This window comes from Lucilia sericata, unplaced genomic scaffold (genome assembly GCF_015586225.1).
Source record: "Lucilia sericata isolate MDLA Ls3-8-SP2 unplaced genomic scaffold, ASM1558622v1 Contig001341F_arrow, whole genome shotgun sequence".
NCBI lineage: Eukaryota > Metazoa > Arthropoda > Insecta > Diptera > Calliphoridae > Lucilia > Lucilia sericata.
The window spans coordinates 40,469-54,202 of NW_023995285.1; the positions used below are offsets into that span (position 1 = coordinate 40,469).

The 13,734-nt window shown below is 34.5% G+C and overlaps 1 protein-coding gene across 8 annotated transcripts in view; it reads right to left on the minus strand.

The window, feature by feature from the left end:
- The window catches only part of LOC119611031 (ankyrin repeat and KH domain-containing protein mask), a 33,264-nt gene that overhangs the window by 7,539 nt on the left and 11,991 nt on the right, over nt 1–13,734 (minus strand). For 6 of the 8 annotated variants that reach the window (XM_037966484.1, XM_037966481.1, XM_037966483.1 and 3 more), the window contains exons 3-13: nt 8,655–8,693; nt 7,682–7,982; nt 7,490–7,586; nt 6,674–6,833; nt 6,291–6,590; nt 3,918–6,008; nt 3,716–3,857; nt 3,170–3,645; nt 1,501–3,087; nt 1,074–1,376; nt 111–917 (exon numbers count right to left, since the gene is read on the minus strand). In XM_037966484.1, the coding sequence (XP_037822412.1) occupies nt 111–917; nt 1,074–1,376; nt 1,501–3,087; nt 3,170–3,645; nt 3,716–3,857; nt 3,918–6,008; nt 6,291–6,590; nt 6,674–6,833; nt 7,490–7,586; nt 7,682–7,982; nt 8,655–8,693 (6,303 nt within the window). The remainder of the gene's footprint in view (nt 1–110; nt 918–1,073; nt 1,377–1,500; nt 3,088–3,169; nt 3,646–3,715; nt 3,858–3,917; nt 6,009–6,290; nt 6,591–6,673; nt 6,834–7,489; nt 7,587–7,681; nt 7,983–8,654; nt 8,694–13,734) is intronic. The other 2 variants (XM_037966488.1, XM_037966489.1) reach the window with 2 other exon arrangements.

Below are 13,734 nucleotides of genomic sequence, written 5' to 3' on the forward strand. Positions count from 1 at the left end.
AATAAAAAATAGATAGTTTTGCATAAAAGTTTTCATATGTGTTGAAATATAATTCTATAATATAACCTAAAATAACTACGTTTTTGCTTTTTTGTTATCTTTTTACAAACCTGTGTTGATTGTTGCTGCTGCTGCATTAACAATTGTTGTTGCTTTTGCTTTAAGACCTGCTGATTGAGTACCTGTTGGGCTAAAGCGGCCTGCTGCTGCAATAAGAGATTATTTTGTGCCACTTGTTCTAATGTGGTTTGTTGCTGTTGCTGCTGTTGTTGCATTAAACTTTCAGCAGTGGTTTGTGACAAATCTTGCTCTTGTTGCTGCAATAACTTTAATTGTTGCTGCTGTTGTTTTTGCTGATCTTGCAGTTCTTGGTGGTGTAATTTCAAGTGTTGTAGTTGTTGAGCTGTGGCAGCAACATCGTCTTGTTGTTGTTGCTGCTGCTGCTGTTGAACCGTAGGTGGTAATTGGAATAATAACTGTAAAGATTGTGAAGACTTGTCGGCTACAGTCGAGCCTACACCACCGCAACCATCAACATTGAAGACAAAGTTATTGTTATTATTGTTTGTTACATTTTGCTGTTGCTGATTAGTAGTAAGTTGCTGTTGTTGCTGTTGATTAGCAGCAGCAGCCGCAACGGCTTTTAACAAGCGCACATTGGTTTGTTGTTGCTGGTGTAGTTGTTGTATATGCTGTTTTAGTTCTTGATCTAAACCATGATGCTGGGTGTGTTGCTGGTGCTGTTGTTGTTGCTGCTGTAATTGGTATTCAGCCACTGTGTTGGCAGCCGACGTAGCTGTAGGCAGTGTTTGCAATTGTTGCTGTTGTTGTACTGCAGCAGCAGCAGCGGACGCGGCAGCAGCATCTTCAGGTGAAAAGGGTATCAACGACAACGTAGTTTGCTGATGTTGATGTTGCTTTAAGGTGAATAGTTAAAATTTATTTAAACATCAAAAATTGTTCATCAACCAAGATCAAGAAGACCAACAACTGGTTCTTGCCATTGTAGTATTTTAACTCTTATATGTCTATAAAAATAATGAAAACGGAAAGTATTCTTAAGAATGACTTACCTGCATTTGCATTTCATCGGCATCAGCAAATCTTTGCTGTAATTGCTGTTGCAATTGATAGTCCAATAATAATTGATTCGCCTGTCTTTGTTGCTCCTGTTGCTGCTGTTGCTCTTCGTTGGTTGCCAAAAGACCCTGTTGTTGTTGTTGCTGTTGATGGTGGGCCGCAGCAGCGGCGCTTATCAATTGATCTTGGCTAGTCCATTTCGGAGTCAAAGCCCAATTGCCATTCCAGCGTGTCTTGCAGATCGAATTAATACCAAAGTCTGCTAATTCACCACAATTTAAGTTGCTAGCAAATTCCTACACAAAAATCAAAAGAAAATTACAGAAAGGGAATAAAACTTTAGGTTATGAGCAAGCTTCTTCTCAATGAACACTTTTATTTAACATAAAGATGTTTTAGGTTTTTACTCGTTCAACTTACTTGTAAAGCAGGATCATGAACATTGTGTATGACATGGAAAAAGTCATCCATTTCCACCTCAATATCATACATTTCTTCTCGCATACCCTCCTCGGTCTGTTCACCTGAGACGCCCACTACTTGATCTTGAACGCCTCCAGTAGTCACAGCGACTACCGAAGTATTATCGTTATTATTGTTGTTAGCCTGTGCAGCAGCATTAGCAAATTGTTCCAAGGTTTCAGCATCCATAGATGATGGATAGACTAGTTGTTGTTCATTACTTTGAGCAGCTATAGATGAGTCATTGTCACCACCACCACCAACTTGTAACATGCCATCACCAGAATCTTCAGTTACATCGCCGATTTGCTGTTTAACTGCAGCCAAATGTTGTTGCAGGGCATTACTCAGTGCTGTATTGCCGGCAAATTTTAAATTCATATTTTGCGGGAATACTGTGAGTACGTCGGCTCCAATTTCTTGTCGCAAATCCGTAAATGCCTGAGACAAATCTCCAGGCTTAAGAGGAGCATTCGAAAGTATTAGATTCTCTAAACGCTGTGAAATTGGCTTAATGCCTTTAGTGGGTGATTTCAATTGTAATTGTAATTGTGTATCATCCAATTCTTGTATAGATTTGCATGAATCCTCTTCCTGCTGTTCTAGGTCCGAGGAGTTGACATCATCCTCAGCATGACATACTTCCGAAGCTAAAGACTGCCGATCGTCCACCGAGTTTCTTCGTTCTTCTTTGTAATTATCCTTTAGGGGTTCTGGTAAACGACATAACTCCAAACCATCTTGTTGTGATAGTTTCTCTTTTTTGGATAGCTTGCGCTGTTTCTTGCTGCTGCCCTTGCTGTTGTCAACTGTCGTTTTGCCGGAGTCTTTGGTATCCGTCTCTCCTGCTGTGACATTGACTGCAGCTGCTTGTGCAGCAGCTGTGCAAAGTGTAGCTAAATTTTTCATTTCATTATTAGCATCGGTCTCACTAGAGTCCAATTCATTTTCCAAATTAGTTATATCTATGATCTGCTTGTCGGGTGGTGTTTCTGTAGGCGATTTTGGTTGTTTATGGAATATACGCTGGCGTAAGTCTACAATCTGCCAACCCTCTTGCAGTTTTTTAAGGCATTCTTGCTGTTCGGCTGGATTAAGGCCACAAGCTTTGGCCACAGCTGCAGCGGCTGCCGCTGCATTAGCCTTGCTAAGAGCATTTAGGGAATCAGTAACAGCTAATTTGGAATCGGAGAGTGCTGCATCTAAAGCCTCTTGAATCTCTTGTGCAGTTTGCTCGTTTTCTGGTTGCTGCTGCTGCTGGTGCATATCCTCTGCTGCTTGTATTTCCATAAACTGCTGCAGTTGCGGATCACATAAAGCGGTGGCTCCGGAAGAAGGAGAAGCCAATGGTGATGCTGGTGAATTACTTAAAGCAATAACACCCTGTTGTTGCGGCTGCTGTTGCTGTGTCACTACTTGAGCATCGTTAACAACATCTAAAGCAATTTGTTGTTGTTGATGCTGTTGGGCGGCAAACACCATATGATTCATAATGGCTTGTTGGGTTTGGAGACTCGGAGTAGCTTCATTTGTTATTAACATGGGCTAAATGAAAAGAAAATTACAGTTAGTATAAAAGTTGTAATTGGGTGGTAAGTTTGGAAGTTTGTTTTCATACTTTGCTTACCAAGTTATTGTAAATGGATACCATTTGGTTTTGCCTAAACAATGGTTGTTGCAGTGTAGTGGCTGCTGTTGATTGTGTTGTGGTTTTACGCAAAATCTTTCCATCCTTCTTGGAAACTGGCTTAGCTTTGGGCCTATCGCTGATTGCAGTACTTTGGGACACTTCCGAAGGTGTTGTTATACCTCCTGACTTTTGTGTCGTTTTACCAGTCACAATGCGTTGCTGTTGTTGCTGAGTTTGTGGCTGCTGCGACTGAGTCTGCTGCAGTTGTTGTTGTTGCTGAGGTGGTGGTGCCGGTCCCAAAACAAATTGTGTTCCTTGTGGTAGAGTTGTTGCCAAGGTTAGTGGAGTCTGTGGATTATTAGGATCGAAAAGTTCTTGCATCATCAACGCCTGGTTGGGTGCAAAATTTAGAGGTTCTGGGCTGGCTATAATTACTGGCTGCATTTCCGAACCATCACCCATGGCGGGAGCAACTGAAAAGATTAGCAAACAAAATCATATTATTTTCTAAAACAAAACGTATTTGTCATTTTCTAAACTAACCTGCCAATAGATTTTGATTCAAGGTTATAGCATCTGCTCCATCACCAACATTTTGGTTCTGGTTATTAACATTACCACCAGTCATATCCAAATAAGAGGCAGGCAACAAAGTAGCAGGAATATTTTTCTGATCATTTGACAGCTGAAATACAATTTAAAAAATTAAACGCCAATTGTGGGGAAGTGTTTAAACAAAAATTACCTTATTGAAATCCTGCCTTAAAACACGACGTCTTATGAAACGTGAATCATCATTAAAGCAGGAAAATTGTAGCTGTTGTTGTTGCTGCTGCTGTGTTGTGGACTGTTGTTGTGGCTTATTGCCCAATCCATCATCACCCAAAGGCTGAGAACGTTCAATATCTTGCATTTGTTGTTGTTGTTGCTGTTGTTCATTGTTCGTATTGTTACTGTTGTTGTTGTTGTTGCTGGCATTGGCAGTGTTTGGTATACTAACTTCAAATGGTTGTGGTGGTTGTTGACGACTTTTACGCTGATTGCCCTTAAGCTTAATTTGCTGCTGCGGCTGTTGTTGAGAAGCTTGCTGTTGTAGCGGCTGTGATGTTGTTTGTGATGGTGGCTGCTGCGCTTGCAAAACAGGTGGAGCTGGAGGTTGTTTTTGTGGTGGCGTAAGAGGCATTATATGTGACATATCTAAATCAAAATGTTTACGTTGCTGTAGTTGCTGTTGTTGCTGCTGCTGTTGTTGTTGCTGATTGTTAAGGTTAGCGGCGACTTGTTCATTGTTGTTGCCAATAACACCTGCTGTGCCGCCACCACCAACATTACCAAAACCAGCTTGTAAATGGAAAAGTCTTGATTTTGCAATTAATGCCTCTTGTTGCTGAGCACTCAACGAATTTATATCAATGGCAGCATATTCCTCATTACAGGCCACCACTTGATTGGAGCCAGCTTCTGTGGCATTAGCATTTGGAGCTTGCAGTTGCAATTGTTCTTCCAAATACTCGTTGGTGGCACCTGCCAAAGCGTTATTATTGGTGGTGTATTGCTGATGATGGAAAATTTGTTGGTTATTTGCTCTTGCAGCTTCGGAAACTTCATGCAAACCGGGAGGAGCACTTAACTGTTGCAACTGTAACTGGAGCTGTTGCTGCAATTGTTTCTGCTGTTGTTGCAATTGCTTTTGCTGTTGCAAGTTGATTAAATGTAATTGATTGGCAGCAGCACTCGAGGCTGTGGTATTATTAATACCCACAGCAGCAGCTGCGGCCGCTGCTGCAGCCGCCGATTGCAGTTCGTTTTGATGATTTTGTATAAAGTGAGGATATTTGAACAGCAGTTCAACGACACGGGTATGACCACCTTTAGCTGCTTCGATAAGCATGGTGCTGTTATCTTTTAGTTTGTGGAATGGATCTGCCCCAATTTTCAATAGATATTCAACAACAGCCTGATGACCACCTGCACAGGCCAAAGAGAGTGGGGTGTGGTCATTGCTGCTGGTCTGCTTATTAACATCAGCTCCTTTGGATATGAGAAACTTGACGGTACACAAGTGACCAGCACGACAGGCTTTCATTAGCGGGGTACGACCACCTTCCGACTCATGTTCCAATTCGGCACCATAGCTTAATAGAACTTCAGCGGCATCGGTATGACCATTTTCGCAGGCATGGGTTAAAGCTGTATCGCCCGTTTGCGTTTCGGCATGCACGTTGGCTTTGTTTTCCAAAAGAAAACGTACCAAATCGGTGTGTCCTTCTTGAGCCGCTTCCATCAGAGGCGTAGAAGCTCCTAATTCCAAATTGGCTCCATGTTTAATCAAATATTCCGCAACTTCACTAAAACCACCACAACAAGCCAACGTCAGTGCCGTTTCTTGTGTTTCTTCGGTGGTGGCATTAATGTTTGCCCCCTTACTCAGCAACAGAGCCACCATTTCTTCATGACCCTCTCGGGCAGCTTCCATTAGCGGGGTATAGCCTTCATCGTTAACCTCTTCGATATTGGCACCACGTTCAATTAGCAAAGTTGCCAATTCAACGTGTCCACCACAGGCCGCCAAAGTTAGAGGAGATTCAAATGAATCAGTAGGCATGTTAACTTGAGCTCCTGAATCCAATAGTAGTCTGGCCACTTCTACATGACCATCCATTGAAGCCTCCATTAGGGCAGTATGCATTTCGTCGGTTTTATGTTCTTGATCAGCGCCAGCTTGCAAAAGGAAACGTACCATATTCAAATGGCCCTTGTAACAGGCCAGCGTTAAAGCACTTTCCTTGAATTCATTCGAGTGGGTGTTAATGCCGGCACCATGTTCCAACAAAACCTAAATATAATTTATAAAATTATAAATTAACTATATAAAACCTTATAAAGAAGTTTAGTTTTTGAAGCTAGTCATTAACAAAAGACATCAAATAAGATCAAACAATATCACTGATATTAATAAATATTTTTTTAACGAGTTATTCTCCTTAAACTAGATTATTAACTCAATCTTTGAATAGTTTGAGGAAAACAAACTCACAAATATCCTAATATCTCGAATCTCGGATTTTCATCATTTGCCATTTTTGGATAAAGTTAATCTAAACTATTTGAACATTACCTTGGCAACTTCAACGTGACCAGCTGAGGCTGCTTCCATTAACGGTGTATGACCATTTTCGTTTTGCTCCTCAACATTGGCACCATGCTTCAGCAATTCTTTAACCACCTCAACATGACCACCAGCACAGGCAAACATTAGCGGGGTATTACCGGTGGCACAATGAGCATTTACATCTGCATTATGACTTAGTAAAAGTTTAACTATCTCCAAATGACCAGCAGAAGCTGCCTCCATTAAAGGAGTACAATCTTTCTGGCCCTTGTCTTCTACTTGAGCTGCAGACATGGCTAAGAGAACCTACGGGAAGGAAATTTAAAAAGATTTGGAAAATTTACAAAAATTATGAAATAAATGAAAAATTTTATACAAAAAATATTTACCTGTGCCAATTCATAGTAACCGGCTGAGCATGCCATAGAAAGCAAGGATTCACCGTCATCTGTAGATTCGTTAATGTTAACATTTCCCTTACCCAACAGACTACGCACTGTATTAACATCATTATCGTTGCAGGCAGCAATTAGAGTACGTGAGAACATGCTAAACGAAATGAAGAATATTTAATCAATGTATATACATATTTTAGGATATGTAAGATTTTGATTTTATTCGAGAATATTCCAAGAATTTGTACTTTTGATTCATATTTAAAATTAAACAATATGCTAAACAAAAAGAAGAAGATTTAATCAATAATATACATATTATTTATATAGTTTTACGAAATTTTAGGATTCTGATTTAATTCGAGAATATTCCAAGAATTTATTCTTTTGATATTGATATCAGAAATTTATAAAAAATTAAACAAAAATGTTCAAAACACTACAATTTTTACCATATTTTCGGATGTATCTTAAACACAGTTCTTTTCTTAGAAATATTGTAATATCAATTGCCTATGTCAGCAATATCCGAAATACAAATATTAGAAATTATATAAATAATGTTTTTTTTTTAGATTTTGGATCATATATCCCATATAATAACTATGTATATTGAAATTATTGCACAAAATATGAACTAATAAATAAGAAAATCTTTCGAGAAAAATTGGTGCAATGACCTATGTATGTACAAGTACAAGATTAACATATAGCTATGTATGTATGTAAGTATAAATATTTATCTTTTATTTGCAATTTTTCTGCTACACCTCTCTTCTTTATTTTCTATAAACTTTAAACTTTACTTACGTCTTATCACTGCTAGCACCACGCATTTTTGTTAGGGCCTGTTTAGTCTCATCGATGGCATGGGTGGCATGACGTAAAACAGGTGCTTTTTCGTTGGCTGTAAAAAAAAAACAAAAAAAAACGTAAAGAAATCAATACGATTTACTTCGTGGATACTGTAAAAATAAAATTTATTCATTCATAGCAACTTACCGGCAGCTTCAAAGAGGGCATTAAGATTTCGATTACTACGATCGTTATTGGTGTCGAGCAAGAAATCACCACTGACCTCATTGGGATCTTGAATTTCTTCATCATCATCGTCATCGTCGATTTCTTCCTCTTCGTCCTCTTCATCGTCGTCGTCGTCATCATCGTCATCTTCATTTTCATCATCATCGTCCTCCTCGTCTTCTTCGTCTTCATCTTCGTCCTCATCGTCACCATCATCTTCTTCTTCATGGCCTTCGGCATCATGACCACAAGAGTCCGGATCAGATTCTGGTATATCATCCTAAAATCATATAAAAGAAAATGGTTTCGTTATTAAAATATTAGCAATCTATCTGTGGCATTTATGATTTTGCTATTTTTTAGGCTTTTTGGAATAATAAAATATACTGCCTACTTTTAGGTGTTAACTAAGCAAAATTTAAAAAACAATAATTATTTAAACAAATTTGGAATAAAATTTAAATAAAAACGTAGCTAAAAAAATAATTATATAATTTTAAAATTAACATTTAATAAAAAAACAAAAAAAATATAGTTCATGTTGTCTCTAAGGCCAGCAAAACAATTTTATTTTTGGTTTGTTGTAGGAGTAGTTTTTACAGTGGTGATAGTAAAAGTAGTAGTAGTTGAGAGCATAAGCAGTAGTTATAGTAGTTTTATTAATAATTTAAATTAGTATTGAACAAAATTTATTTTGCTTTTCATAGCTAAACATTGGTTTATAACATTCAGCTATTTTTTATGCATTTTTAAATGTTGTATAATGTAAAAAAAGTTAACAACAAAAATCAATTAAAATAATAATTGTATTAAAAGCGCTTTTAAAGTTTTAGCTAATTATGAACACAACTTATTTGTAAATTAAAAAAATGAATTAATTAATTTTTGGGGGAAAAATTAAAAAGGAAAAGTTTATAAACTTAAAAAATGCATAAAAATCGACGAAACTTACCAATAAATCTGGCCTTAGACACAAGCATGCCAAAAGGATCTACAAAAAGAACGGAAAAAAGAAAGAATAAAATAAAATTTTAAACATAAAAATCAAATAAAAATTTTGAACAAAACAATCAAACTGATACAATTTAAAAATGGATATGATTTAACAATGAGATAGTAGGATATTAAATTATTTATTGCAAAAAAGCCAAAAATAGAATCTAAAGTATTTTAAAATATTTAAAATTATTTAATTTAAATAATAATGTACAAAATAAGTGTTATTTTTAAAAGTTTTTATTTTTTATTTATTTAAGATGTTAATTTGCATCTAAAAATTTCTAAATGATATTTGAACTTGACGTTATAACAGCGCGAAAACATCTTAATTTATAAAATTTGTTACGTCATCTAAAAGTCCAATGAGTCGACTTAAAAAAAAAAACTTTAAAACAAATTTTATAAATAAATATGTATTAGCGCTGTTATGATGTTTTTTCCAATCTTTAGGACACGATATGTGGTAAACATGATATGATGGAGATGCGGATTTAGCACTAGTTTACTAGAAAATAATACTTTGGTCTCTGGGTTTCCACTTCATTTTTAAAATTTTGTTGGCCTGTGTTATTTATGAAAACTTTAAATTTTATAACATTTCTCGAGGATTGCTTGGCTGCTTCAACAAACTTCTACATTAAACCTAATAAAAAAATCACTGCTGTTTACAACTTCTTCAATATTCACTGATACGTACATAATATTTATATATTTATTTAATTATAAAAAACATTTGCTACAACAAATTAAAAAAAGTAAAACAATTAAAAGAAGAAAACTAAACGAAGATGATACTTTTGTGGCAACAGCCAACAACAAACAACCAAAGTCTTTGACCACAGCCTATTACATAGTAAAAGCGTATGACATTCAGAAGATGCAGAAACATCAAAGAGATAGAGAGAGACAGAGTGAAGATGAAAGAAAAACAAAGAATAAAAATATGATAAAAAAAAGGGAGAATTGCAAATAATTTAAATAAAAAAGGATGTTTATAGAAAATCAATTAAAAAATTTAATATTTAAAAAATTCTTAACAACATTTCGATTGTGGCCGATAGTTCTTTCCTGTGTTGATATTTTTTAGGCGTGTGTGACAGGGGTCGTTCCGGAGCAATGATTGTAGTGAAAACTACAATTATTTCTTGTTATTTTAACTTAAGAAAATTAAAATCTCCCATTTGCAAAGGATTAATTCAAAGAGAATGAATATGCAGCTTAAACTTGCAATGACCCGAAGCGTTAGATGTCTGTGAAGCCCTGCCAACCAGCCGAATCCCCTTGATAAATGAATATCCACCCCGGAACAACCCGATTCAGCTAATGATTGTCAATTCAATATCTAGGAAAATTTTTACTGAGGGATGAAATTTCAACAACAGCGAAATTTTAACTACACTAATGCCAAAGAGAAAAATCCATGACATACATATAAGATAATGCGTCTATACTCGGTGGGACAAAAAGCTTAATTTTCGAATTAGTTTCGAACTGAAAACATTGATGATTGCAAAAGTATTCTATAGAACAAATGTCGGGCGTAAAATACTTCCAAAGACGGGGAAAATTTTCGACCAAGACTAGCTGTGAAACTTTTCCATTTCGACATAAATATAAGTTATGTTGATAGTTTTAGGCGATAATTCTCACTAATTTTTCTCAAAAACCACTGACAACACTGATTATTTGTAGAAATGCAACAAACAACTACAGAGAAGCAACACAGCTACAAAATCAACAACATACAATCAGTCAGTGTAGTTATCATTTTTTCTTTCACATTTTCATGAACAAATATTTCACTACAAACAGAACAACAAAAATAAATATGTTCAACAACATATTTTATAATTTTCATAATTTTATGTTTAATGTGTATCAAAGGAAAAAACGTTGTCCCTCATTTTTTTTTTTTTTTTTTTGAATTTTCATACATAATTTTTTTAATGTTCAATTGGGTGGTACCTCATCTGTTACACTAAAGTGGATGTATAAATGGATATATGGACCTACATATGATAATGATTTGTGGTAGTAGCCAACCTCATATTGATGATGGTGTTTAGCAGGAATGGAAAATAGAAATTTTTAAAAAGTATATATATAACAAAAATAGTACTTTATAGTATAAAGTACTTAACTAATTAATAAATCATAGACTATAGACTAGATTATAGAATAGGCTGCAGAATAAACTAGAGTATATATTAGACTGTAGACTAGACTAAGACAAGACTGTGGTTTAGACTATAGAATTGATTATAGACTTGACTATAGACTAGACTATAGACTAGACTATAGACTAGACTATAGACTAGACTATAGACTAGACTATAGACTAGACTATAGACTAGACTATAGACTAGACTATAGACTAGACTATAGACTAGACTATAGACTAGACTATAGACTAGACTATAGACTAGACTATAGACTAGACTATAGACTAGACTATAGACTAGACTATAGACTAGACTATAGACTAGACTATAGACTAGACTATAGACTAGACTATAGACTAGACTATAGACTAGACTATAGACTAGACTATAGACTAGACTATAGACTAGACTATAGACTAGACTATAGACTAGACTATAGACTAGACTATAGACTAGACTATAGACTAGACTATAGACTAGACTATAGACTAGACTATAGACTAGACTATAGACTAGACTATAGACTATAGACTAGACTATAGACTATAGACTAGACTATAGACTAGACTATAGACTAGACTATAGACTAGACTATAGACTAGACTATAGACTAGACTATAGACTAGACTATAGACTAGACTATAGACTAGACTATAGACTAGACTATAGACTAGACTATAGACTAGACTATAGACTAGACTATAGACTAGACTATAGACTAGACTATAGACTAGACTATAGACTAGACTATAGACTAGACTATAGACTAGACTATAGACTAGACTATAGACTAGACTATAGACTAGACTATAGACTAGACTATAGACTAGACTATAGACTTAGACTATAGACTAGACTATAGACTAGACTATAGACTAGACTGTGGACTAATTATCAAAAGATAATAAGTTAGAAAAAGTACTGAAAATGTCATGGTGGGAATCAAAAAATATTGGAAAAAGCACTAAAGTGCTGAATTTCCACGTCTGGTGTTTACTATGAAGTGAGACAAAAAGAGAGAGAGTTATGTAGAATTTGTACTCACTGTATATGATATTTTATAAGGGAAATTTAAGAATTAAATTATGAATCATACTTAATTGATTAAATTAGAGCGTGTATTTTTTTATTGCTTTGGCTTTTTGTTATTGTTGTTGTTGCAAACCAACAAAACTTAAGTACTTGACCTTTTTCTTTAACAGAAACGAACAAACTAAATGCAAATAAAAATATTAACCTTAAAAAAACATGCTAAAAGGAGGTATGAAAAACGCAGGATTTAAAAAGAATTAACTTATATACAATTTCAGGGATTATAAAGAAATATTTTGAATTGAAATAAATATTATTTTATAAAATCTGTTCCATTCTATCTATTTCTCTAGGAAACTGTGCATTTCATATAGTACATATTTAGCTTTTTATTAAAAATTAACAAAATATTTTGTACATAGTCAGAGAAAAATTGTCGCTAATTGTAAAGAAGATTTCACAAAAACAAAAATAAATCTAAATGTGACATCTGAGATAGCCAGACAGCAGTAGGTACACAATTTGTTCATTTCAATTTGCTATTTTTAAAAACAATTACAAATTTAATTAATTACTTTTATATTCAAAATAAAATTTTAAATTTATTCTTTAAAACTTACTAGTTCTAGAACAAGTACAAACATAATCCAAAAGGGTTCTATGGAACAGAAGCAATTTCAAAGGTAACAATTTCGAATAAAAATCATAAATCTCAATGTCGCATTAAAACGTGATTACACCATAATCAATCAGAACTCAAAAACAATTTCTTTTCGAAAAAAATCCCATTATCAATAGAAAAACTTAAAGAATTTAGTATAAATTGTATCCTTTATTATTCTGTTGACTTCTTTCAGTTCTCATCCACTAATTTCACTCAAATAACTTGAGCAATTAAATGAGTGAGTCACACTTTTGCTTAAAAACGTAAAGAAAAATTCAAACAAAGCAGGATTTCTATTTATTTATTCACAAGAAACAAACTGCTGATATATGTATATATATATATATATTTTTTGTGTGACTTTGAAAGAAAGAAAAATAATTTAGCAATTTAAATAAAATAAAATTTTTGTTATTGCATAAAATAATCAAAGTTTAGTCTAACACTACTCTTTCGTTTCGTTTTTTGTTTGTACCCATGATTCTCTCTCTCCCGATTGCAATTCATAATTTTTATTTGTTCGTTTTTTTTTTTTTTTGTCTTTTAAACAAATAATTTTTACGAATCTCAGTTTATTTATAATATTTTTTAGCACAAAAAAAAATAAAAATAATAAAAAATATGTATGTACCCGCAGTATGCCGGAATGTCTGTTTGTCGTTGTGCGGGTACAAAAACTCGTAAAACGTAGTAAACTAAAAACTCAAACCGAAACAAAGTTTATAGGGTGTAATGAACTAAATATTGTTAATTTTGTTGGTGTTTTGTTGTTGGTTGGTTATGGCAGGGTTTAAGTACATTTTATTTTATTGAACTTAAAAGAATTAGTTCTTTTTTACATTTTTTATTTATTTTTACCAAAAGATATAAAAATTCCAAAATTTCGACTAGACCGATTGGATTTTTTAAAGTTAGCGAAACATAATGGCGTAATTATGGTAAATTAGTTTTTTAGAAATCTCATGCTAAGTATCGAATGTTTTAAGGCACTATGTGCCTTCTATTCTGCTAATAAACCATCGGAAATAAATGGAGAAAGAAAAGTCAGAGAACTACTTCTTGAGATGTCAACCATTAACCTCTACGTTCGAAGTCCAGCAGCTCTCGGTTCTCTTGCTACTCCAACAGATTGCACTGTTTTTCATGCTGAAATTTATGCTCATATATGACCGCAA